The 27,079-nt window shown below is 41.5% G+C and overlaps 1 protein-coding gene across 1 annotated transcript in view; it reads left to right on the top strand.

The window, feature by feature from the left end:
* The window catches only part of LOC137644186 (autophagy-related protein 13-like), a 97,673-nt gene extending 70,863 nt beyond the window's left edge, over positions 1-26,810 (top strand). Inside the window, exons 7-9 of the mRNA XM_068377187.1 lie at positions 1,526-1,739; positions 2,002-2,145; positions 19,006-26,810. Of these exons, the coding sequence (XP_068233288.1) occupies positions 1,526-1,739; positions 2,002-2,145; positions 19,006-19,221 (574 nt within the window). The 3' untranslated portion in view covers positions 19,222-26,810. The remainder of the gene's footprint in view (positions 1-1,525; positions 1,740-2,001; positions 2,146-19,005) is intronic.
* Positions 26,811-27,079: the final 269 nt, after the last annotated feature.

The following is a 27,079-nucleotide window of genomic DNA, read 5'->3' as shown; positions in this document are numbered from 1 at the left end:
ATCCACGCCTTCAGCAGGAACATAGGTTTCACATCTGAAACGGCTACATGTTCCTTGCAGCTCGGTTTTTTGGCTAAAAACGAGCTTCCTTCACGTCCTTGGCCTAAGTCGTTCGAGATCCCAAGCCTGTCCAACTTGGTGGGGAACGAACTGGAGAGAGTACTTTGCCCAGTTAGAGCTCTTAGGTACTATCTAAGAAGGTCAAAACCTTTACGAGGACAATCAGAAGCCTTATGGTGTGCTATCAAGAAGCCTTCTCTACCAATGTCTAAGAACGCAGTTTCTTACTACATCAGGCTTCTGATTAGAGAAGCACATTCTCATCTGAAGGAAGAAGACCTTGCTTTGCTGAAGGTAAGGACACATGAAGTGAGAGCTGTGGCTACTTCAGTGGCCTTCAAACAGAACCGTTCTCTGCAGAGTGTTATGGATGCAACCTATTGGAGAAGCAAGTCAGTGTTCGCATCATTCTATCTCAAAGATGTCCAGTCTCTTTACGAGAACTGCTACACCCTGGGACCATTCGTAGCAGCGAGTGCAGTAGTAGGTGAGGGCTCAGCCACTACATTCCCATAATCCCATAACCTTTTTAACCTTTCTCTTGAATACTTTTTATTGTTGTTTTTGGGTTGTACGGTCGGCTAAGAAGCCTTCCGCATCCTGGTTGATTTGGCGGGTGGTCAATTCTTTCTTGAGAAGCGCCTAGGTTAGAGGTTGTGATGAGGTCCTTTAGTATGGGTTGCAGCCCTTTATACTTCAGCACCTAAGAGTCGTTCAGCATCCTAAGAGGACCGCTACGCTCAGTAAGGAAGACGTACTTAATAAAGGCAGAGTAATGGTTCAAGTCGACTTCCTTACCAGGTACTTATTTATTTTATGTTATTTTGAATAACTAATAAAATGAAATACGGGATACTTAGCTTCTTTGTTAACATGTATGCTGGTCTCCACCCACCACCCTGGGTGTGAATCAGCTACATGATCATCGGGTAAGATTAATATTGAAAAATGTTATTTTCATTAGTAAAATAAATTTTTGAATATACTTACCCGATGATCATGGATTAAAGAACCCGCCCTTCCTCCCCATAGAGAACCAGTGGACCGAGGAGAAAATTGAGTTCTTGTTGACAAGAAGTACTTGAGTACCTGACCACAGATGGCGCTGTTGAGTACACCCCCACCTGGATAGCGATCGCTGGCGTATCCCGACCATAGATTTCTGTCGGGCAACGGAGTTGACAGCTACATGATCATCGGGTAAGTATATTCAAAAATTTATTTTACTAATGAAAATAACATTTTGTAATCTCCCACTTCATGCTTCATAGTCCTCAGCCATTCAGGCCTGGTTCTTCCAACTCTTCTAGTGCCTTGTGAAGCTCAGTTGAAAGTTTGCCATCAAGTAGAGAAATTAATTCTCTTTTTGAATGTGAGAATCTATTAATACTGTATTTCATTTTCTTGTATTAGGAATATATTATTTTACGATATGCCTTATACCAACATCATATTGATTCTTCAGTGACAGCAGTTGCCGTGGTTACGTCCAGCACCAGCAGCAGCAGCCTGAACGAAAGGTGTCGGTGGCGTTTGTAGATGCTAAACCTCCCAAGCCTGATGATTTTTTTATGCCGGAAATACCATTTTCAAATTTACTTACATCTACCATTGAAGTTCCTCAGGAAAAGAAGTCAGATAAAGATGCTACTGTCACCCCCCAAGATAAAAATGCACAGGTTAGATGTGCAAATTTCTCTCTCTCTCTCTCTCTCTCTCTCTCTCTCTCTCTCTCTCTCTCTCTCTCTCTCTCTCTCTCTCTCTCTCTCTCTCTCTCTCTCTCTCTCTTTTTTTTTTTTCATTGCTTTTGTTTGGCTTCTGAACTTTGAATAAATCATGTAGGAGTAAGTTATGATTGTTTTTTTTCACTTTAGTTTGATTTGTAGTTTTTCCAGGTAAAATTTTTCATTTGTTAACTAATTTATTCATTTATGCTTTCAGGACAAAATTATTGGGGGTGTAGCAAGTGGTAACCCACATCCAGACACAGGAGAAAAGGTAGTTATGACAGCCTCCGATGGCTCTCATAAATCAACGACCTCGGCCCAGTTGAAAGATGAGGCCGATTTTGTTATGGTTGAACTGGTAAGATTTTAATATTTGATGTTGATTTTGTTATGGATGAGGATTTAAGAGTTCAGTATTTGATGCTGGTTTTGTTATGGTTGAACTGGTATAATTTCAATATTTAATGCTGATTTTGTTATGGATGAGCATGTAAGATTTCAATATTTGATTCTGATTTTGTTATGGATGAGCATTTGAGATTTCAGTATTTGATGCTGATTTTGCTATGGATGAGCATTTAAGAGTTCTGTATTTGATGCTGGTTTTGTTATGGTTGAACTGGTAAGATTTCAATATTTGATGCTGATTTTGTTATGGATGAGCATTTGAGATTTCAGTATTTGATGCTGATTTTGTTATGGATGAGCATTTGAGATTTCAGTATTTGATGCTGATTTTGTTATGGATGAGCATTTAAGAGTTCTGTATTTGATGCTGGTTTTGTTATGGTTGAACTGGTAAGATTTCAATATTTGATGCTGATTTTGTTATGGATGAGCATTTGAGATTTCAGTATTTGATGCTGATTTTGTTATGGATGAGCATTTAAGAGTTCTGTATTTGATGCTGGTTTTGTTATGGTTGAACTGGTAAGATTTCAATATTTGATGCTGATTTTGTTATGGATGAGCATTTAAGAGTTCAGTATTTGATGCTGGTTTTGTTATGGTTGAACTGGTAAGTTTTAAATATTTAACTTAGCCGGTGAATATATAATAGCTGACGCCTCCGGCGGCTCGACAGAAAAACACAAAAACTCGCGAGCGATCGCTATGAAGGTTGCGGGTGTGCCCACCAGCGCCAACTATCGGCCAGATACCGCATATACATGTAAACAGCTCCAATTCTTCTCTGTCGGTCTGATCGACAAGACGTACCATTACTCGCTGTTAACCTGGAGTTTTTCAACAGTCTTGGTGAAGTACTTCCTTTTGGTTTGAGCTTTCGCAGTGCAGGTGTTTTATCTTCAACTTAAATCTTGAACTCTTTTTTGGATAGATTTAATTGTTGATGACTTTGGATTGTTTTTTTGGACTTTCTTTGACTTTTCAAAATGGCCGACCCTTCCCTTAGTACGGAAGTGTGTTTTAGGCTTTTAGCAATTATCTTATCACGTTATAAATTGTTGTTGTTAATTATAGATTTTCCTCTATATTTTTTATATCTCACCCGCCTTTATTAGGCCTCTTCGATTAGCTTTCCATTTATAATAAACATCAAGATAAATTTTAATGATTTGTTTATATGCGGCCTTACCTATTCCTCCCCTAATCCGAGAGTAGGCGGTCCTAACTTGGAAACCGAAGTTAAACAACGTTGAGCCCTTTCAATCGTTAATAACTCTTACAGAGCAAATGATTTAAAACTTATTAAATGAATATTTTTTAGTAGATATTTTATGAAAGATTTTCTTTGAATAGTCTTCGTGCTGTTTCAAAGATGAACTAACGTTTGGTTTATTTATGCTACGCAGTTTGCGCTCTATCGTTACGATATAGAAAGAGAGAATCACGGTTTCACTTTGCAGAAAGAGTAAATCGATTCTGACGTTTTGTTCATTCTTCTTTCAAACTGAAATGTTTTAAATACTAATTTAAAGGAACTTGTTAATTTTCATTTTCTTAGTCCTTTCAGTTTTTTCCTTTGGTCAAATAACCTGTTTATTGACGAAAGGTGAGTGGGCTTTTCTCTTCGGTGTGAAATCAAGAGAGAGAGAGAGAGAGACGGAGAGAGGGAGAGAGGAAGAGAGAACGTTCCGATCTTTATTCTCGTCCCAAGCGAGTAACGTTGTTCTCGAGTCTGTTTTTTACTCTCGTCCCAAGTCTCTGTACGGGGAGAAAGGATAAAACGTTTTTAGTTTTTATTCTCGTCCAGGCACTGTACGGTGAGAGATTGAAAAGGTAGTTTTGAATGAACTAGTGTTTAGTCTCCTTCCCAGTCACTGATCCTTTTATCTTTATATATTTCCGTTTTATTCGATATATATGTTTACTGTTTTTTGCTTGTATTAATGTGCTTACATTATACGACTTATTTCGCAATTATAACCTTTTGATGTAGGGTAGAATTGCATGCTTCAGGTAGAAATCAGTTTTATTCATGCCTAATGTGAAATTATTGAAAAATTCGATTTCAGTGAAGTAAGTGCAAAAACAGAAAATTGTAGTGATAAAGTGATAATTGCGCAAAGTGTTATCAGTGTTGCGACAGAGGGTTCGTCTGTTCGTGCCTGTCGTTCGCCTAGTCCGAGACCTCTTGCAAGCTCCCATGCCCCAGGGAGAAGTAATGTCGTAGGACTTATGGGTTCGAGAGACTTTAACCAACGAACAGACGTTCCCTCTATGGTTTCAGACGTGTCTCGTCAAGACCGCCCCTACCATAAGACGAGCGAGACGGTTTTCTCCTCGTCATCCGAAGGCTTATCGCGTAAGAAACCGTGGAGCAAGGTTTCGAGACCCTTAAAGCGAAAGTCAGTCCCTTCAGGACGGGTCCAGCGTCCTGGTTATAGCCATTGGGACAGCTCTGACCCTGTGCAGTCATCGGAAGACTGCTCGACGCCTAAACAGAAGCGTAACACAGGCTCCGAGAGTCTTAGTGTAGGCAAGGTTTTGCAGTCACAGACGTTACCCTCGTCTCTTACCGCACCCATTCCCGTTGATCCTAAATGGGTTGTACTGCAAGACATGCAGAATAAGCTTGCCTCTCTTATGGAGGACTATTCTGCTGAACAAGTTCACGTTGATCCTCGCCGCTTAGCTGATCGAGATCCTGGCCGTCAGCCGCCCAAACGAACCTTTGCTCGTCCTGTTGACGTTGACGTTACAAAGTCACGTCAGTCACGTTTTGTAGAGCCTCACTCGATGCAGTCCAGTGTTGACTTTCAGCCGCTTGTGGACGTTCAGCCGCTGCCGCATGCTCTTGTTGACGTTCAGGACGTTCGCCAACCAGCGAAGTTGACTTGTTTTGACGTTGAGCGTCAAGCACCGCAGTCAAGAGTTGTTTTGACTGCTCAGTCTAGGCAGTCAAGGCAGTCTCGAGTTGACGTCGTGCGTCCTCCCGCACCTGTTGTTGTTGCTGGTCAGTCCTTTAAGCAGTTACATGACATAGCGTCCTTGACTGCTACTGTTGCTCCTTTGCGTGTGGACTCTGCTTGTCAAGCATTGCCACCACGGCAGGTCTCTCCCTTGCTTGAGACTCGGCAATTGTCGGACGAAGTTCCTTCAGATGAGGAAGTTGCCGATCCCCCTCCTACTGATATTCCCTTGGGGACTCTGTCAGACGGAGAGGAGCCTAAAGCTGCTCAGCCCTCTATGGACTTTAAATAAATCATGCTGATTTTTAAGGATCTTTGTCCGGATCTCTTTGTAACTGCTGCTCCTCGTTCGCCTAAATGTCAGAGTTTACACTAGGCCTAGCTACTTCGAAGCCGTTGTTTTCTAAGCTAGTGCTCTCTCGCTCTTCTAAGAGAGCTTTACGTTTGCTAGGCGACTGGTTGATCACCAGGAGGAGTTTGGGGGAGACAGCCTTTGCTTTCCCTCCTTTTAAACTGGCTTATAGAGCGAGAGTCTGGTATGACACGGGAGAAGTTCTCGGCTTGGGAGTTCCTGCCTCTGCCCAGATAGACTTCTCAAACCTCATAGACTCTCCCTGGCGCCTGGCCATGAGACTCTCCAAGATTTTATGGTCGGCTTCAGAGCTAGACCATCTCCTGTTAGGAGTTTTTTCGAGCGTTTGAAGTTTTGCTGTACAATTATGTCATGCATAAACAAGGCTATCAAGGATGGCTCCAATAATCTGACAGCCACGTTCTCTGCAGGAACAAGACTATCAGGGATGGCTCCAATGATCTGGCAGCCACGTTCACTGCAGGAGTACGTAAGAGACAAGTGCGCTCAATGTGTTCATTGTCAAGACAAACTTCACGATGAAGTCTACCAAGCTGTCTTGACAGTATGAATAGAAGGCGACTGGATGGTCTCTCTCGACCTTCAGGATGCATACTTCCACATTCCTATACAGTACACCCGGATTCCCAACCGTTTCTGAGGTTTGTTTACAGGAATGTGGGGTACCAGTTTCGAGCCATGTGCTTTGGCCTCAGTCCTGCTCCTCTCGTGTTTACGAGGCTCATGAGGAATGTGGCAAAATTCCTCCATCTATCGGGAATCCGAGCCTCCCTGTACTTGGACGACTGGCTTCTCAGAGCATCGTCCAGTCATCGCTGTCTGCAGGATCTACATTGGACGTTGGGTCTGGCCAAGGAGTTGGGACTTTTGGTCAACCTAGAAAAGTCCCAACTGATCCCATCCCAGACTTTTCTATATTTGGGGATGAAGATTCGCAGTCCAGTTTTTCGGGCTTTTCCGTCTGTCACCCGAATAGAACAAGCCCTGCTCAAAGTCCAACTAATGCTGAAAAGAGAAAGTTTGTTCAGTCAGGAGTTGGAACAGTCTCGTAGGGACTCTCTCATCCCTGGAGCAGTTTGTCTCGCTAGGGAGACTACACCTTCGGCCTCTCCAGTTCCATCTAGCCTCTCACTGGAACAAGGACAAGACGTTAGAGACGGTATCAATCCCAGTCTCCGAACCAGTAAAGGCATGCCTGAAATGGTGGGACAGCAATATCAGTCGGAGGGAGGGACTATCCCTAGCAGTCAAGAACCCAAACCACGTGTTGTTCTCAGACGCGTCGGATTTGGGTTGGGGTGCGACCCTGGACGGTCGGGAATGCTCGGGTCTGTGGACCTCAAGTCAGAAGAGCATGCACATCAACGGCAAGGAGCTATTAGCAGTCCGCTTGGCCTTGATGAAATTCGAAAGCTTTCTTCGAAACAAAGTGGTAGAGGTCAACTCAGACAACACCACAGCTTTGGCGTACATCTCCAAGCAAGGAGGCACACACTCCCTCACGCTGTACGAGATCGCAAGGGACCTTCTCATATGGTCAAGAAATCGAGGCATCTCCCTGTTGACGAGATTCATCCAGGGGGACTTGAACGTCTTGGCAGACTGTCTCAGTCGGAGGGGTCAGGTGATACCCACGGAATGGACCCTCCACAAGGACGTGTGCAAGAGTCTTTGGGCGACTTGGGGTCAACCCACCATAGACCTCTTTGCCACCTCGTTGACCAAAAGGTTACCAATCTATTGCTCAACAGTCCCAGATCCAGAAGCAATCCACATAGATGCGTTTCTACTGGATTGGTCTCATCTGGACTTATATGCATTCCCACCATTCAAGATAGTCAACAAGGTACTGCAGAAGTTCGCCTCTCACGAAGGGACAAGGTTGACGTTGGTTGCTCCCCTCTGGCCCGCGAGAGAGTGGTTCACCGAGGTACTTCAATGGCTGGTAGACATTCCAAGAAGTCTTCCTCTAAGTGTAGATCTCTTACGTCAGCCCCACGTAAAGAATGTTCATCAAAGCCTCCCCGCGCTTCGTCTGACTGCCTTCAGACTATCGAGAGACTCTCAAGAGCTCGAGGCTTTTCGAAGGAGGCAGCCAGTGCGATTGCGAGAGCTAGGAGAGCTTCTACCATCAGAGTATACCAGTCGAAGTGGGAAGTCTTTCGAGACTGGTGCAAGTCAGCATCTGTGTCCTCTTCCAGTACCTCTGTAGCCCAAATCGGAGATTTTCTTTTACATCTGAGAAATGTTCGCTCCCTCTCAGCTCCCACGATTAAGGGCTACAGGAGCATGTTGGCTTCGGTCTTTCGTCATAGAGGCTTAGATCTTTCCAACAATAAAGATCTCCAAGATCTCCTTAAGTCTTTTGAGACCTCTAAGGAACGTCGTTTGGCAACTCCTGGATGGAACTTAGACGTGGTCCTAAGGTTCCTCATGTCAGACAGGTTTGAGCCATTACATTCAGCCTCCCTGAAGGATCTCACCCTCAAGACGCTTTTCCTAGTGTGCTTGGCTTCGGCTAAAAGGGTCAGTGAAATTCATGCCTTCAGTAAGAACATCGGCTTTTCTACAGAAAAAGCCACATGTTCACTTCAACTTGGTTTCCTGGCCAAAAAATGAACTGCCTTCTCGTCCTTGGCCTAAGTCCTTTGATATACCTTGCCTGTCAGAGATCGTAGGCAACGAACTTGAAAGAGTGCTGTGTCCAGTTAGAGCTCTTAAGTTCTACTTAGCTCGTACTAAGTCCTTACGAGGTGGATCTGAGGCATTATGGTGCTCAGTTAAGAAACCATCATTGCCTATGTCAAAGAATGCTTTGTCATATTTTATCAGATTTTTAATACGAGAGGCTCATTCTCACTTGAATGAAAAAGACCGATGCTTGCTTAAGGTTAAGACGCACGAAGTAAGAGCTATAGCAACTTCCGTGGCCTTTAAGCAAAATAGATCTCTGCAAAGTATTATGGACGCGACCGTTTGGAGAAGCAAGTCGGTATTCGCGTCATTTTACTTAAAAGATGTCCAGACTCTTTACGAGGACTGCTACACACTGGGTCCATTCGTTACAGCGAGTGCAGTAGTGGGTAAGGGTTCTACCACTACATTCCCTTAATTCCAATATCCTTTTAATCTGCTCTTGAAATGTTTTTTAATTGGGTTGTACGGAAGGCTAAGAAGCCTTTCGCATCCTTTTTGATTTGGCGGGTGGTCAAATGTCATTTCTTGAGAGCGCCCAGATTAGGGGTTTGATGAGGTCCTGTTGTATGGGTTGCAGCCCTTGATACTTCAGCTCCTGGGAGTCTTTCAGCATCCTAAGAGGATCGCTGGGCTTCATGAGGAAGACAGACTAACAAGGCAGAGTAATTGTCTAAGTCAACTTACTTACCAGGTACCTATATATATTTGGGTTTTGTTATGATATAACTGTCAAAAACTCTAAGCATATACGCTGTAAACTTAATTAACTCTGGTCTCTACCCACCACCATGGGTGTGAATCAGGTATTATATATTCACCGGCTAAGTTAAATATTTAAAAATGATATTTTAATTATAAAATAAATTTTTGAATATACTTACCCGGTGAACATATAAATTAAAGGCCCCCCCTTCCTCCCCGATAGAGACCCAGCGGGATGAGAAGAATTGGAGCTGTTTACATGTATATGCGGTATCTGGCCGATAGTTGGCGCTGGTGGGCACACCCGCAACCTTCATAGCGATCGCTCGCGAGTTTTTGTGTTTTTCTGTCGAGCCGCCGGAGGCGTCAGCTATTATATATTCACCGGGTAAGTATATTCAAAAATTTATTTTATAATTAAAATATCATATTTCAATATTTGATGCTGATTTTATTATAGTTGAACTGGTAAGATTTCAATATTTGATACTGATTTTGCTATGGATGAGCATTTAAGATTTCAGTATTTGATGCTGATTTTGTTATGGATGAGCTGGTAAGATTTCAGTATTTTCACAAGTTCCTCATAGGACTTTGACAATTACTGCTTTGTTCTTTGTGTGTCAATTTTTATTCTGTTGTGGCATTATGTTATATGTTTAACTTTCATTTGCCCCCTAAGCTTCCCTTACATTTCTTCTTTGCTCAAGGGGTTAACTACGCACTGTAATTCCTCAGTGGCTACTTTCTTCTTGGTATGGGTAGAAGAGACTCTTTAGCCACCTGTTGAGATACTACCGCTAGATAGTTATGGGGTCCTTTGACTGGCCAGACAGTACTACATTAGATCCTTCTCTCTGGTTACGGTTCACTTTCCCTTTGTCTACGCATATACCGGATGGTCTGGCCTATTCTTTACAGATTCTCTGTCCTCATAAACCTGACAATGAAATTACCAAGCAATTCTTCACCCAAGGAGTTAACTAGTGCACTGCAATTGTTCAGTGGCTACTTTCCTCTTGCTAAGGGTAGAAGAAAGACTTTAGCTAAGGTAAGCAGCTTTTCTAGGAGAAGGACACTCCAAATCAAACCATTGTAGTGCCATAGCCTATGTACCATGGTCTTCCGCTGTCTCTTGGGTTAGAGTTCTCTTGCTTGAGGGTACACTTGGGAACACTATTCTATCTAATTTCTCTTCCTCTTATTTTATTAAAATCTTTATAGTTTATATAGGAAATATTTATTTTTCAATATTAAACTTACCCGATGATCATATAGCTGTCAGCTCTGCTGCCCGACAGAAAAACCTACGGGCGGAATACGCCAGCGATCGCTATACAGGTGGGGGTGTACATCAACAGCGCCATCTGTCAAGTAGGTACTCAAGTACTCGATGTCAACACAGAACCAATTTTCTCTCTGTCGTGCCACTGGCAAGACCTACTAAATACGCTGTTACTAACTGGATTTGTTTTCACAACTATTTGGTGAAGTACACTATTCCAGTTTTGAGCTTTCGCTATGCAGGGGTTTTATCTTCATTTCAAAACTTGAACTCGTTTTGGATAGATTTATTTATGGTGACAAAGAGAGTATGGACTCTCTTTCACTTTTAAATGGCCGACCCTTCCCTTAGACGGAAGTGTGTTTAGGTTTTTAGTAATTTTGCTTAACACGTTATAGATCTATATATTTTATATCTCTCCGCCTTTATTAGGCCTCTTCGATTAACTTTCCTTTTATTATAAACATATAAAAATAAATTTTTATGTTTTGTTTATATGCGACCTTTCCTGATAGTAGGCGGTCCTAACTTGGAACCGAAGTTAATCAACGTTGAGCCCGTTATATCGTATTTAACCTTTAAAGAATTTAAAACTTTTTAAATTTAATGTTTTATGAAAGTATTTCTTTGATAGTCTCGTACTGTTTTCAAAGATGAACTAACGTTTAGTTTTTTAGTCTACGCAGTTGTTGACGTTCAGGACGTTCAACATGCGCTCTATCGTTACGATAGAGAGAGAGTGTATCACGGTTTCACTTTGCAGTAAGAGTAAACCGATTCTGGCGTTTCGTTCATTCTTTCTTAGCTTAAATAGTTTAAATTCTAAATTAAAGGAACTTTTTATTTGGAAAACCTTTCAGTTTTTTCCTTTAGCAAATAACATGTTTTGACGATATATAATTGGGCTCTTCTCTCAGGTGCGAAATCTAGAGAGAAAGAGAGAGATAGAGACGGAGGGAGAGAGAGGAGAAAAAACGTTTCGTTCAAGCGGGTAACGTTGTTCTCGCTTTACTCTCCTCCCTAGTCGCTGTAGGGGAAGAAGGTAAAACGTTTCTAGGGTTTTATTCTTGTTCCCAGGCTATGTGCGGTGAGAGATTGTAAACGTAGTTTATTTGAACTAGTGTTTAGTCTCTTTCCCAGCCACTGAATTCTTTATCTTTATATATGTTTTCTGTTGCATTATACGACTGTTTTCGCAATTACTACCTTTTAATGAAGGGTAGGATTGCGTGTTTCAGGTAGAAATCAGTAAAAGTTTCGATTTCAGTGAAATAAGTGCAAAACAGAAAATCAAAGTGATAAAGTGATATGCGCAAAGTGTTACAGTGTTGCGTCCGAGGGTTCGTCTGTTCGTGCCTGTCGTTCACCTAGTCCGGGACCTCTTGCAAGCTCCCAAGCCCAGGGGAGAAGTAATGTCGAACGACTTATGGGTTCGTCAGGCCTTGATCAACGAACAGACGTTTTTCCCTCCGTGGTTTCGGGCGTATCTACCCAAGATCGCCCCACCCACACAAAGACGAGAGAGCCCATTTACTTCTCGTCTGCGGAAGAGGTTTCTCGTAAGAAACCTTGGACCAAGGTCTCGCAGCTTATTAAGTGCAAGTCGGTCCCTTCCGCGCAAGTCCAACGGCCCAGGTGTAGCCACTGGGTCAGTTCGGACTCGCTGCAGTCTTCCGATGACTTCACACCTCCTAAGAGAGGTAAAGCGGTACCGCAACAGGCAGTAACACCGTCTGTTGCCGCACCTGCTACTGTAGACCCTAAGTGGTCTTTGCTACAGTCTATGCAGACACAGTTAGCATCTTTTTTGCAGGAGTATCGTGCGGAGAAGGTTGACGCTGCACCCGTTAGCCTACAGCCAACCACGGCTGTGCGCCCAGCAGACGCTGAGGCTGCCTGCTCCCACACTCCAGCTGTGAGAGCTCCTCCACCCATGCGCAGTCGACCCTGCCAGACGCATGCTGAGTCTATGCAGACACAGTTAGCATCTTTTTTGCAGGAGTATCGTGCGGAGAAGGTTGACGCTGCACCCGTTAGCCTACAACCAACCACGGCTGTGCGCCCAGCAGACGCTGAGGCTGCCTGCTCCCACACTCCAGCTGTGAGAGCTCCTCCACCCATGCGCAGTCGACCCTGCCAGACGCATGCTGACGTTCACAGACGCACGGAACCCTCCGTTGACGTGCGTGTGCTACCACAACAACAGGAGGGTGGAGTTAAGCTGCTGTGTTTTGACGTGGTGCGTCAGCCTCCGCAACCCACTGTGGTTACCGCCACTCGCCCGCAGCAGACTAGTCAGTCAGGAGTAGAGGCTTCCCCACACAGCTATGGTTGTTGCCAGCTCACAGACTGTCAAGCAGTTACATGACGTTGCCTTCTGGTCTGCTACTAATGCACCAGTGCTGTATGTCCTCACGCACCTGTTGTGGTTGACAGTTCAGTTTTTGACAGTTCACAGACTGTCAAGCAGTTACATAACGTTGCCTTCTGGTCTGCTGCTAATGCACCAGTGAGACTCTCACTGAGATAACCTAGCTTTTCTCGGACAAGGTTCCTGTAGATGAGAAAGTGCTGATATTCCTTTGAGGACTCTGTCATTTGGAGAGGAGCCTTAAGCTGCTTAGCCTCCTATGGACTTTAATTAAATCATGATGATTTTTTTTTTAAGGATCTTCGTCCGGATCTTGTAACTGCTGCTCCTCATTCGCCTAACGTCAGAACTTACACTAGGCCTAGCTACTTCGAAGCCGTTGTTGTTAAGCTAGTGCTCTCTCGCTCTCCTAGAGAGCGTTACGTTGGCTAGGCGACTGGTTTTTGCACCAGGAGGAGTTTTAGGGATACAGCCTTTGATTTCCCTTCTTTTAAACTGGCTTATAGAGCGAGAGTCTGATAGGACACGAGAGAAGTTCTCGGCTTGGGAGTTCATGCCTCTGCCCAGGTAAACTTCTCAATTCTGGTAGACTCGCCCTGGCGCCTAGCCAGGAGACACTCCAAGTTTACAGGTCAACTTCTCAACTTTTGTCTAGCCTTTGAAGTTTTGCTGTACTATTATGTCACACATAACAAGGCTTCCAGGGATGGTAAATGGTTCCGCCTCAGTCGCTAACCCCGTCTGTTGCCACACCTGCTCCCGTAGACCCTAAATGGGCTTTGCTGCAAGACATGCAGTCCAAGCTTGTGTCCTTGATAGAGGACTTAAATACGGAGAAGAACCTTCTGGCCAACAACCTCCCAACCGGTTGGTTGTGCGCCCTGTTGACGCTGAGGTATCCTACTCGCGTCTGCCAGTTGAGGTGGTTCCTCCACCGATGCGACCCAGTGTGGGTTGCCAGTCGCACGTTGACGTTAAGCGACGCTCGGAGGTGGTTGTTGACGTTCAGTGTTTCACTAGGAAGACGTTCAACAACCAGCAGAGGTGACTTGTTGTGACGTAGTGCGTCAACCTCAGCAACCCGGTAGGGTGTTGACTGCACAACCCAGACAGTCTAGACAGTTTCGGGTTGACGCTGTACTTCCTCGCGCACCCATGGTTGTTGACAGTTCACAGACTGTGCAGCAGTACCATGATATTGCGTCCGGCTCCGTCACTCATCCACCAGTGCGACCGGATTCAGCGAGTCAGACGTTGCCCACTCCGTTGCCGTTTCCTCATCAGTTTCGGATGAGGAACCCTCTGATGAGGACGTTGCTGAACAAGACGATCAACCCCCAGCCCTGCTATCCATCCAGAAGATGCTGAAGAAGGAACGCTGCCCTGTCAGGCTGTGGATGAGTCTGGTAAGGACACTGTCATCCGTGGTTCAATTTGTGTCACTAGGAAGACTACACCTCCGTCCTCTTCTATACCATCTAGCTTTTCACTGGAAAAAGGACAAGACGCTAGAAGCGGTCTCGATCCCGGTTTCCGGTAAGATAAAGTCTGGCCTGACTTGGTGAAAGGACTATATCAACCTTAGAAAGGGTCTTCCCCTGACTGTTCAGACTCCCAACCACGTTCTCTTCTCGGACGCATCGGACGTAGGCTGGGGTGCGACATTAGACGGTAGGGAATGCTCGGGATTATGGAACTCGAGTCAAAGGACAATGCATTTCAACTGCAAGAAGCTACTGGCAGTACGTCTGACCTGGAAAAGCTTCAGGTCTCTCCTTCAAGGCAAAGTGGTGGAAGTGAACTCGGACAACACACGGCTTTGGCGTACATCTCCAAGCAAGGAGGGACCTACTCTCTGACATGGTACGAGATCGCAAGGGAGCTCCTCACCTGGTCAAAAGGTCTAGACATTTCACTAGTAACGAGGTTCATCCAAGGCAACTTGAATGTCATAGCAGATTGTCTCAGTCGGAAGGGACAAAGAATTCCAACAGAATGGACCCTCCACAAGGATGTATGCAAGAGACTTTGGGCCACCTGGGGCCAGCCAACCATAGATCTCTTCGCAACCTCGATGACCAAGAGGCTCCCAATAGTTTGCTCACCTATCCCGGACCCAGCAGTAGTTTATATAGATGCCTTTCTACTAGATTGGTCACATCTAGATCTATATGCATTCCCTCCGTTCAAGATTGTCAACAAGGTACTGCAGAAGTTCGCCTCTCACGAAGGGAGAAGGTTGACGCTAGTTGCTTCCCTCTGCCCGCGAGAGAATGACTCACCGAGGTACTTCGATGGCTAGTAGATGTTCCCAGAACACTTCCCCTAAGGGTGGACCTTCTACGTCAGCCACGCGTAAAGAAGGTACACCAAGGCCTCCACGCTCTTCGTCTGACTGCCTTCAGACTATCGAAAGACTCTCGAGAGCTAGAGGCTTTTCGAAGGAGGCAACCAGAGCGTTTACTAGAGCAAGGAGAACATCCACCCTTAGAATCTACCAATCGAAGTGGGAAATCTTCCGAAACTGGTGCAAGTCAGTATCCGTATCCTCGACCAGTACCTCTGTAACTCAAATAGCTGACTTTCTCTTATATCTGAGGAAAGAACGATCTCTTTCAGCTCCCACTATCTAGGGTTACAGAAGCATGTTGGCATCAGTCTTCCGTCACAGAAGCTTAGATCTTTCCAACAATAAAGATCTACAGGACCTCCTTAAGTCTTTTGAGACCACGAAGGAGCGTCGTTTGGTTACACCTGGTTGGAATTTAGACGTGGTACTAAGATTCCTTATGGAAGACAGGTTCGAACCGCTTCAATCAGCCTCCCTGAAAGATCTCACCTTTAAGACTCTTTTCCTGATATGCTTAACCACAGCTAAAAGAGTCAGTGAGATTCATGCCTTCAGCAAGAACATCGGATTCTCATCCGAAACGGCTACATGTTCTACAACTTGGTTTTCTAGCCAAACACGAGCTGCCTTCTCGGCCTTGACCTATATCGTTCGATATTCCAAACTTATCGTATGGTTGGAAATGAACTAGAAAGAGTATTATGTCCTGTAAGAGCTCTTAAGTTCTATTTAAAAACCTTTACGAGGCCCGTCTGAAGCTTTATGGTGTTCAGTTAAGAATCCATCTTTGCCTATGTCAGAGAATGCTTTATCCTATTTTATCAGACTGTTAATACGAGAAGCTCATTCTCATCTGAATGAGGAAGACCAAGCTTTGCTGAAGGTAAGGACACACGAAGTTAGAGCTGTCGCAACTTCCGTGGCCTTTAAACAAAATAGATCTCTGCAAAGTATATTCGACGCAACCTATTGGAAAAGCAAATCAGTGTTCGCGTCTTTTATCTTAAGAATGTCCAGTCTCTTTACGAGAACTGCTACACTCTGGGACCATTCGTAGCAACGAGTGCAGTAGTGGTGAGAGCTCGACCACTACAATTCCCTAATTCCATAACCTTTTTTAATCTTTCTCTTGAAATGTTTTATTATTGTTTTTGGGTTGTCCGGAAGGCTAAGAAGCCTTTCGCATCCTACTTGATTTGGCGGGTGGTCAAAGTCATTTCTTGAGAAGCGCCTAGATTAGAGGTTTTGATGAGGACCTTTAGTATGGGTTGCAACCCTTCATACTTCAGCTCCTAGGAGTCGCTCAGCATCCTATGAGGATCGCGAGGCTCAGTAAGGAAGACGTACTTAAAAAGGCAGAGTAATAGTTCAAGTCGACTTCCTTACCAGGTACTTATTTATTTTATGTTTGTTATTTTGAATAACTGCTAAAATGAAATACGGAATACTTAGCTCATAATAATGTCAACATGTAATGCTGGTCTCTACCCACCCCCCTGGGTGTGAATCAGCTATATGATCATCGGGTAAGTTTAATATTGAAAAATGTTATTTTCATTAGTAAAATAAATTTTTGAATATACTTACCCGATGATCATAAATTAAAGGACCCACCCGTCCTCCCCAATAGAGACCCAGTGGACCGAGGAGAAAATTGGTTCTGTGTTGACATCGAGTACTTGAGTACCTACTTGACAGATGGCGCTGTTGATGTACACCCCCACCTGTATAGCGATCGCTGGCGTATTCCGCCCGTAGGTTTTTCTGTCGGGCAGCAGAGCTGACAGCTATATGATCATCGGGTAAGTATATTCAAAAATTTATTTTACTAATGAAAATAACATTTTTATGTTATTACTGTTCTTAAAATATTCAATTTTTCTTTTGTTTCCTTTCCTCACTGGGCTATTTTCCTTGTTTGGGGCCCCTGGGCTTATAGCATCCTGCTTTTCCAACTAGGGTTGTAGCTTAGCAAGTAATAATAATAATAATAAGCAGCAATTCTAAGAGGACACTCCAAAATTAAACCCTTGTTCTCTGGTTTTGGGTAGTTTCATAACCTCTGTACCATGGTCTTCCACTGTCTTGGGTTAGACATCTCTTGCTTGAGGGTACACCCAAGCGCACTATTCTATCTTATTTCTCTCCCCCTTGTTTGTTGAAGTTTTTATAGTTTATATAGGAGGTATTTATTTTGATGTTACTCTTCTTAGAATATTTTATTTTCCATTTTTCCTTTCCTCACATGGCTGGGAAGCGATACACAATTAGCATATTGTACTAATAGATAGAGCTTAGATATTTTATTTTAAAGTTACTGGTCAAATATGAAAATTTGACGTAAATAGTATTTTTCCTAGCTATACAAACCCGTAATCATTTAATATAGGAATTCGCTTCCTATATTAAATGATTACGAGGTTTGTATATTTTGTATATTGCGTCGGAACAACTCTTACTTCTAGAGAAGAAACAGCAATTAACTTTGCTAAGTTTTGAAATAATTGAATTTAATCTAAAAATATTTTTTTTTTTGACAATTATAAATTAAGTTAGCTATCTGATGGAGCATATCATACTGACATACATACATATACCAAGGCACTTCCCCCAATTTTGGGGGGTAGCCGACATCAACAAATGAAACAAAAAAGGAGACCTCTCCTCTCTACGTTCCTCTCAGCCTGACAAGGGACTCAACCGAGTTCGGCTGGTATTGCTAGGGTGCCACAGCCCACCCTCCCCCGTTATCCACCACAAATGAAGCTTCATAACGCTGAATCCCCTACTGCTGCTACCTCCGCGGTCATCTAAGGCACCGGAGGAAGCAGCAGGGCCTACCGGAACTGCGTCACAATCGCTCGCCATTCATTCCTATTTCTAACACCCTCTCTTGCCTCTCTCACATCTATCCCCCTATCACTCAGAGCTTTCTTCACTCCATCCATCCACCCAAACCTTGGCCTTCCTCTTGTACTTCTCCCATCAACTCTTGCATTCATCACCTTCTTTAGCAGACAGCCATTTTCCATTCTCTCAACATGGCCAAACCACCTCAACACATTCATATCCACTCTAGCTGCTAACTCATTTCTTACACCCGTTCTCACCCTCACCACTTCGTTCCTAACCCTATCTACTCGAGATACACCAGCCATACTCATGACATCTTATACTATCCCTAAGTATAGAAGTAATAAGATTATCATGGTTCAGTTTTCCTTTATGTTAACTAAAGCTGCATAAGGTATACAAGATGAATACAGGTCTGACATCGCAAGTATATCTTCCAGCGCACAGCTGAGTGTAGTGTATCATTAAGATTTCTCTTCGTAACCTTCAATAGTACAAGAAAGATAAATGACAAATTTTTGGATGATCCAAAGAGAGACTGGAGTTGCTGCTTGGGAATCCTTATCAGGCACCTAAAAATTCATCCTCATTCAAATCTACTATTCTAATAATCTGAATAATTGCAGGAGCCTGTGTCTGGCCACATTGCCTTGGAATTTGCGACACCAACAGAATACCATCCTCTTGCTAATGCAATGCAAAATTCAGGTTCATGTAGCGATTTGAATCATCCAAAAGTGTCAGTTTCTTGAGTATTGGTAATGCTTTTTGCACTTTTTTTATTAATCCTTTTACCCCCAAAGGACTTACTGGTACGTTTCACAAAACTCATCCCTTTACCCCCATGGATGTACCGGTACGTCCTTGCAAAAACCTGCTATTTACATTTTATTTAGCATATTTTTTATAATTTTTTGAGAAACTTCAGACATTTTCCAAGAGAATGAGACCAACCTGACCTCTCTATGACAAAAATTAAGGCTGTTAGAGCAATTAAAAAAAAAATATACTGCAAAATGTGCTGGGAAAAAAATAACCCCTGGGGGTTAAGGGTTGGAAATTTCCAAATAGCCTGGGGGTAAAAGGGTTAAAACCTAAAATATAGCTTGTCATCCAGAAGCATTCTTATCAATATTCTATGCTACTCAAATAAGTTATCCAGAAAGATACTAATAAGGTTACTTTGAAGGCTTATATATATTTTTCTTTACAGAAAACACCATTTGTTCAGCCATGTGATACTGGAAATGACCTCGGTGCTTTTTATCGAGAGTGCCAAAGTGCTCCCCCACTTCGAATGTTTGCCGACACTCCTGAAGATGAAATTAGTGATCTCACAGAGCAGCTATTAAGTTTTGAAGCAAACATGGAGGAGTACAACGAACTAGTAAAGTCTTTACATTCTGACAGTCCAAATAGTCCTGACTGAACAGTCATAAGCTAAGTTCATTTACATAATTATAGTTGATAAGAACTAATTTTTATAATTTAACTAAAATAATATTTGTCACTAGGAAGTGTAAGGATTGGCTTTTCGAAATTTGACGTGTAAATTACTGAGAATACTGGGAGCAAACCAGGACATGGAAGTATTTCTATTTTATTTGCGTATATTTTTTCTAAGGTTTTATAGCTAATTTGCGTAATGCAATTACTGTATACCCAGTGTAAAATTACAGTACTGTGTAAAGTTTGTACTAAAATATGCTTTGATATTTTGTAATCTGGCTTGTAATGTGCTAGTTGCAACTATGAAACTTATTCTTCTATGAAGTCTTCCATGAAGACTTCATAGGGGAGTATCACTATTTCTAAGATGTTTGGAATTTTAATATCTTACTGATGAACAAGATATGTGGGTCATCTTAAGGCTTCTGATTTTTCAAGCTGACTATCACTGTATTAGGCAATTTGGTAAGGATATTATTGGTCTTCTGAAGCTGAGAACCCCAGTAACAATTTGTATTTCTCAGGTGTTCATTTTGAATCCATTTTTTCATCGCACTACTAGACAGGAAGATAAAAGCGATCTCCATTATCATGGAAACTATTACAATCATATCAGTAAAAACGATAAATGTCTTCTACTTTCTATTCAGATCAGGAGCATAAATCTTTAAGTGTTCTTTGCCATAGTCTAGTTGAGAAGTTAAATGGTGTTAGTGGAATACTACATGCTGCCTACTTCACTGAATTTGCGTTTTGGGAGCAAAAGTTCTTTTCTTTACGTAAATTTCAACGTAACTTAGTTTTAGAGTGCTAATTTGTGGGTTATTACCAATAGATAGATAACTCGGGTCACTTGTAGTAATTTCAGGTTTTCAAAAACAATTAAAATCTGCATTGTAAGATTTTAATTATAATTTTGTTTGTCTTATTCTGACATACTACGAGTCGTGTACTGTTATTTTCCCTGAGCTATTGCTGTCCATATCAAAATGATCCCACTTTTTCCTATATTTGATTTTACTTTTTGAAAAAAAAGTTGTATAAGGGAATAATGCAAGTTCTTATTTTTAATATAGAGTTCCTTAATTTAGTCAGGCAAGTTCAGGATCTTTCTATAGATAGTTGATGTTCTTGGTTGTACAAAGGACATCAACTTGTTATATCTGTCTCATAGCAAAGTAGAACATCCCCCATTGTATCGTGGGGCGATGGCGGTTTCACAACAAAGTGTATCCTTCCTTAGCGTGTTTCAATATTTAGGCTATAAAGTGTAAAATGCAATTATTTAAACAAGTGGTAAACCACATAATCTTTCTCGTTAACATTTAAGTTTCACATATTGCTTACCTCTTGTGTTTCGCTAGAGTAACTATTTAAAAGAGTATCAGGTTGTAAATAGTGCAAGTTATTTTAGGTTTTTATTGATAGCTCAGAGATCAGTAGATTGGATGGCAACTTGAATTTTAGAAAATTATTTCATTTTTTTTTTTTTTTTTCAAAGATGCACAGTCACTTAAGAATTACTTCTTCACTGACATTTTATATTTCTACAAATGAAGAAGTAGGTACTGAGAATTTTGTTGTGCGAGCAAACCCTCAATTCTCCAAGTGGTACATGTGGAATTTATATTTATATGAGAATTTGTAAGTAAAAACACATTGTATTCCATCCAGTATTTCATATTCTTTATTCAGCAGCGAGTAAAACTAGATGGCAGGACCTGAAAGCATGAATATTTATATAGTCTAAAGTGCAATAGATGTTAGAATTGAGGGTGCAACCACATGCAATCGTTCATAGATGCACATTATACAATGCACTGAGAACAGTGATCACTTTGCCAAGCTATTTTCTCTGCCTTGATTGTATCATTATTATTCGCTTCCACACTGAAATTTATGTGTAGATGTGTATAAATGTAAATTAAACTGTTCGTAATATGTCTGTTGAGGCTTGACTGGTTGTGGTAGAGTTTACATTTTTTTTTTTTTAAGTCTCAATGTTTATGGTTGGGCTATGTTGAAAGATGTTAATATTTGTTTGTAAAGCTGTATGCAAGTGCAAGATTTCATAGACTACAGTACATACATTTATGCCATTTTGTTTCAGTTATTGCTATATTGCACATGGGTAGTCTATTTCAAAATGCATATTTTCCACCTATTTTATTTTAGTTTTTAACACCAATGTGTTGGTTGGAAACATAACTCCATATAGATTTACATAATGTATTTTTTAGAAAATTTTATCAACTAGTTTTGACCTTAATCTTTTGTTATTCTATAATGATTTTAGCATGAATAAATCATTTTGTAGGTGAATGATATAAGTTTGGCTTTACATAAATAGTCATGTTTGGTGGAGGCATGCATATTTTAGTTAATGGAATTACTAAGACACCCATGTCTGCATACATAAGGAAAGCATTCAGATTCCTTAGTTTTATGGCTGTGAAGCTTTAGTTTTCATAGTAGTTTTATTTGTTTTAAAAAGAATGAAAATTGTTTAAATTAAGAATCTGGAGTTATTTTAGTTCAGTGGGGTAAGATTTAGTAGGACTTAATTTTTCTATTTTTCATTCCGTCCAACTTTCTATTGGGCGAGCTTAATCTCTTTCTGTACCTTAACTGTATATACCTAGGTAGAAATGGTGTGCCCTGATAAAGGTATATGATCAAGGCCCCTGAATAAGGTGGGATTGGCAAGGTTATCAGAAGTTAATACAGTATTGTACCTGTGATAAATGATGGGTCTCAGGGACTCGAGTCAAAAAGCAGTAACTTGAAATGTTGTTCAAAGCAGAATAAAACCATTGACAGGAACATCTTATTCTAATCTACCTTGGGCTCTAAGAATGAAACTATATTACATGGCATTATTTCATAGCCATTGAAATCATTTAAGAAAATTTAAAGTACTGCGACAAAATTCATCTACTTACATATCCTTAAAGAGAGAGAATTCCATTACAGTACAGTACAGTGTTTTGTTTATTTTTCTATGTAATGCAGCTTAGTCCTGGAACAGTGTTGTTTAAATATAAACTTTGTACAGAGGCTACAAAGTTTTTGTCTAAAAAGTATAATTCAGTAGAGTACATTTTGCAAGAATTCTTCATTTTGCTCTTATATTCTTTGTGCCTTTCAGATACACGATAATCATGTTTAGTACATTGATGCTCTATATCATGAAGCTTTTTTTAGGTTTTCACAATTATTTTTTACTAAATTTACTTTTTACTCCTGATAAGCACCCATATACCTTTACTTAATTATTGGGTAGATGAAAATTTTTCTAGTTTAGATCTGCGGCAGGTTTTCAGTATATGAATGTGTGTGTACATTCATGCATTAAGGAACTGAAGTCAAGCATTTTTTTTTTTTTGTATAAATTAATTTATACAATCATTATGGTTCATGTCAAGCTAGACATTTTTTTAATATAAACATTTATACAATTGTTTATTGTCTGTAATGACTTTAATTTTTACAGAATTTTTATTTTTTATCAGTCTGTATATTTTTTTCTATTATAGAGCTGTAAACTATAGTGGAAATCTTTACATCATTTAGAATTATTTTCCCATCTACTCATCTGTAAATTTATTGTGTTTACATTGAATTCAATGTCAGATAGGATTTTTACCAATGTGCAGATTTAGTAAATTTGTATCTTAACCCTTTTACCCCAAAAGGACGTACTGGTACGTTTCACAAAAGCCATCCCTTTACCCCCATGGACGTACCGGTACGTCCTTGCAAAAAAATGCTATAAATTTTTTTTTTCATATTTTTAATAATTTTTTGAGAAAATTCAGGCATTTTCAAAGAGAATGAGACCAACCTGACCTCTCTATGACAAAAATTAAGGCTGTTAGAGCAATTTAAAAAAAAATTACTGCAAAATGTGCTGGGAAAAAAATAACCACCTGGGGGTTAAGGGTTGGAAATTTCCAAATAGCCTGGGGGTAAAGGGGTTAAAGCTTGATATATGATAATGTAAGGATTGGTACTGGCATGCAGGTTTAGAAAATTCTTATGTATATAAAGAAGTCAATGTATTTTAATTAAATAATCCAAATCATATTGGACCAATGAAGTCCTGTATACGTAAACAGCTTAAGTGATTATCTATTTTTTTCTTTTTAAGTCAATTCACACCTGGATGCCAAAAATAGCTATATGGAGGCTAAACTTTATTGCAAATATCTCTGGCTTTTACTGCAATTCTTAGAGGTTTAGAATAGTAATGCCGGCATTAACATGAATTTACGGAGTAATTCTAAAGTACTGTTAAGAACATTTAGAGCCTTTTCCATTTTTCTTTCATGAACCCATTTTCCAAATCCTGTATTAATAAACCCAATTCTTTATCCAATATCTAATCTTGTGCTTTTATTTCTCTCAAGATTTAGTGTCACTTCTTATGTTAACCTTTTCACAATTGCATTGAGAGTTGATTATGTTGATATCAAACTAATAATTCCCTTTGATTACTTTTTCCATAGAGCCTTTACTTTCCTTTGATTACTTTTTCCATAGAGGCTTTACTTCTCTATGGGAGAATGGCCTTTTTGTTTGTAATCTGAAAAGATATAGTCCCCCACCTTTCATGCAGTAGCCTATTAGTAGGCCCTCTGTTACCTAGCGGCAAAAAAACCACTTTGCTTGCATTTGGAGTTTCTCTTTCACTACCAGATATTGGAAGTCTCCTTCATTATCAGTTTGTAAACTATTTATTCTATATCTTTCAGGAGGCAAGTTTTTTTGTTTCATTAGTGGTTCTAGGTGGTGTGGTTAAATCATTTTTTTTAAATTTGTAGAGGAAAGCCCCACTTTATTCTCATTTCCATCAGGCCTTTGCTAGAGAAGGTCAGAGTTGCTTATCGAGGGTTGCAGTGACTAAGAAAATAAGAGAAGTACTGGAGTGGTCATTACTTTTAATGTACTGCGTCATCTTTCAGGTTATATTTCATTGGAAAAGTTTCAAGCAATTTATATTCTTCGTACCTATACAAACCAGTCCTTTAATTCGGGACTCATCCTTAAACAAACTCTGGTTTACTAAACCAGGAAATATCAATGCACTTTGTCCTGTGGAGGAAAAAGTGATTTCTATCAGCCTCCTAACTACCTGAGCATGAAGGTGTTTGGCTAGCTCCCTATCAGGAGAGGAGACTGGTAAGCAGTAATGGAAGAATCTATTCATAAAGATGGGTTATCTGAATGTATGGTAATTTTGAGAAATCTGTTTGCATACATTCCATCCATCCCCCTTTGTCTGGAAAATGGGGGTGATGTTTCAATGCACACTTTTCTATATAGAAAAGTTAGGCAGTTGTGAGGCTTATTTGCATCTAGTGTCCGTCCCAACACATAACGGAAATTACTGCTTCACCCCAGCGGAGGGGAAGAAAGAGGAGAAGAATGGCCAGACAGTCTTTCCTGATTGGTAACGTCTCTGCCTGGTGTTTGCCGGACAGGGCTTCGAATTTCACTCAGACTTATTAGTGTCTGTAGTGTCTGCAACCTTACCATCCTTGTAAGCTAAGGATGGGGGGGTTTGGGGGATCCTATAGGTCTATCTGTTGAGTCATCAGCAGCCATTACCTGGCCCTCGCTTGGGTGGAGAGGGGGCTTGGGCGCTGATCATACAGTATGTGGTCAGTCACTGTCCCTTGCCTCTGCCATTCATGAGCAACCTTTAAACGACGTCCGTTCCAATCGTTATCTTAACGAGATGCTTCTTGTCCCTTGAGAGAGCCAGGCTTGCAATACAACATGTTGAGTAGGTACCAGTGGCCCAAGGATAAGGTTATCTGGGGACCTGTGAGTACACACCCTTAAGTAGTGGGCAGCAAAGGTTGTGACATACCAGACTCCTGCCTTCAATACTAGCATCACTGAGAAGTTCTTCCTGAAGGTTAGGGTAGGTCCTACAGTATATCCCAGACATGTGCTTAAACCAGAATGGTCCTTTCGTTGGCTCAGCATGTCTGATGATGCAAGATTCAACAGGGTAATGTTTTTGGATATGTTCTTTAACTTTTCCCCCAGTTCTTTAGGTAGCATCGTGGTGATCTCACAGGACAGAGGGGCAAGTCATCTTGGACCCATCTTGTAAAGAAGACATGGAGAAGGACTTGAATTTTGAGTTATGCCAGGTTAAAATCTGGATTTTGTACTTTAATCAAAGGAGAGGAAAGCCTTCCTCCATTTGAGAAAGATTCAGCATCTAAAATGCCATACAGTACACCTATTCATAACATCAAGGCTCATGAGTAGTCTTGGAGTCAGATCCTATTTGATGTCAGGTCAAGGGTTCTTTCGGGGTACACTAAAGAGACCCGAGGACTCGAGCGACATCCTAACAGGAAGCTAGAGTTCCTGGAGAGGGAATATCTTCGGAGCTACTCCTGAGCCTCGGCTGATCCTCCAAAGAGGAAGGATCTGAGCTTTTTAGTCTAAAATCTGGCTAACAGCTAGGTGACAGCCTTTTGCTGCAGAGATTGAGAGCAGCTTCCTTGAGGAAGGAAGATGAGGAGCACCGTAATCCATTGCAGAGAGGCTCTGATCGGAGAAGTATCCAGAAGGTAGAACAATCGCTGATGGCTAACCTGTGGTACTTCCAACAACCCTGGAGTAAGTGGTGTTGTAGAAACCTGTGTAGTACGAGTTCTTCCGAGACGAGAGAAGTCACAGACGTACCATTGAGCTGGGAGTAATTCTTCGTGCACAAGAAGTTCCAATACCTCCCTTTGTTTGCTGATATTCAATATTATCAGTTACTTTGATCCTCTATCTTTTGCTAGGCCATGTGGCTTGAGCACAATTCTCAAATCATAGCAAAAAGGATAGCCAACTGTCTTGGTCCTGAAGCATCGTATGCGAAGGCACTAGAAAAGGGAAGTAAGAATGCAAAGGAGCGGTAGGCAGTCCAAAGCTCGTGGTGTTTAACTGGGAACTAAACCAGAGGACAATGAAGAATCGACTGTAAATGCCCAGAGAATCGTCTGGAAGACTTAGTGTGTATCCTCCCTCATACTCCTTTGGGATCCTCCCACTGGTAAGCTGTCTACAGCATCAGAAAAATCCCTGCCTTCAGTTTGAGAAGACAAAGTCTGGATACTTCCGGATTTCAGGATTGACGAATTACAGGTCGAGTCGAAGTATACAACTAAACCAAACCAGTAGTTGAAACAGGATGCTATTAGGGCTAGTCTTGGAAGTGACTTAACATGGCATCAGACTCCAGGCACTAGAATTATGTACCTGTGTCAGTCTTTCATTGGGTTCGTGTTATCCCGGAAATGATGGACAGCGGATGAGGATCACCCCCTCTGGCATGCAGAGCCTGCATTGTCAAGGAAGTACAAGGCATGATCTAATTGGTTTGCTGGAGCATAAGGATTTTCTCAGGTCGAGAAATAGGACTTTATCCTTACAAAAATCCATGAGGAAGAGCTGATGAGGGCACCATAAGGGCTGGTTAGAACTTCTAGGGTCGCTGATTGATGCATGTAGTACCTCCTCTGAAATCCTGAATAAGTGTACAGACCTTGGTGATTATTTATCAAGTCTTGAAGATCTCTGCCTCTGTATGTAACTGACTAAAATCAGGTGCTGTGCAGTTGATGATTCTCTCAATGTTCTTCAAAGGATCCTTTTTCCACCAAGACATTTGCCAGTCAATCCATGATCCCCTGTAGAAGAAAAATCGATGAAGGATGGTTGGCTGGTTTCCCTCAGTGACTGAACTGCTGCTGGCTTCCATGCTCACCAAGGCTAGGGGCCCTTAAGTCCTTGCCTTTGGAGAGTGAGCTGGAGTGTGGCACCAC

The sequence above is a fragment of the Palaemon carinicauda genome, chromosome 7 (assembly GCF_036898095.1).
Source record: "Palaemon carinicauda isolate YSFRI2023 chromosome 7, ASM3689809v2, whole genome shotgun sequence".
Lineage (NCBI taxonomy): Eukaryota > Metazoa > Arthropoda > Malacostraca > Decapoda > Palaemonidae > Palaemon > Palaemon carinicauda.
This window is presented reverse-complemented; position numbering and strand designations above follow the sequence as displayed.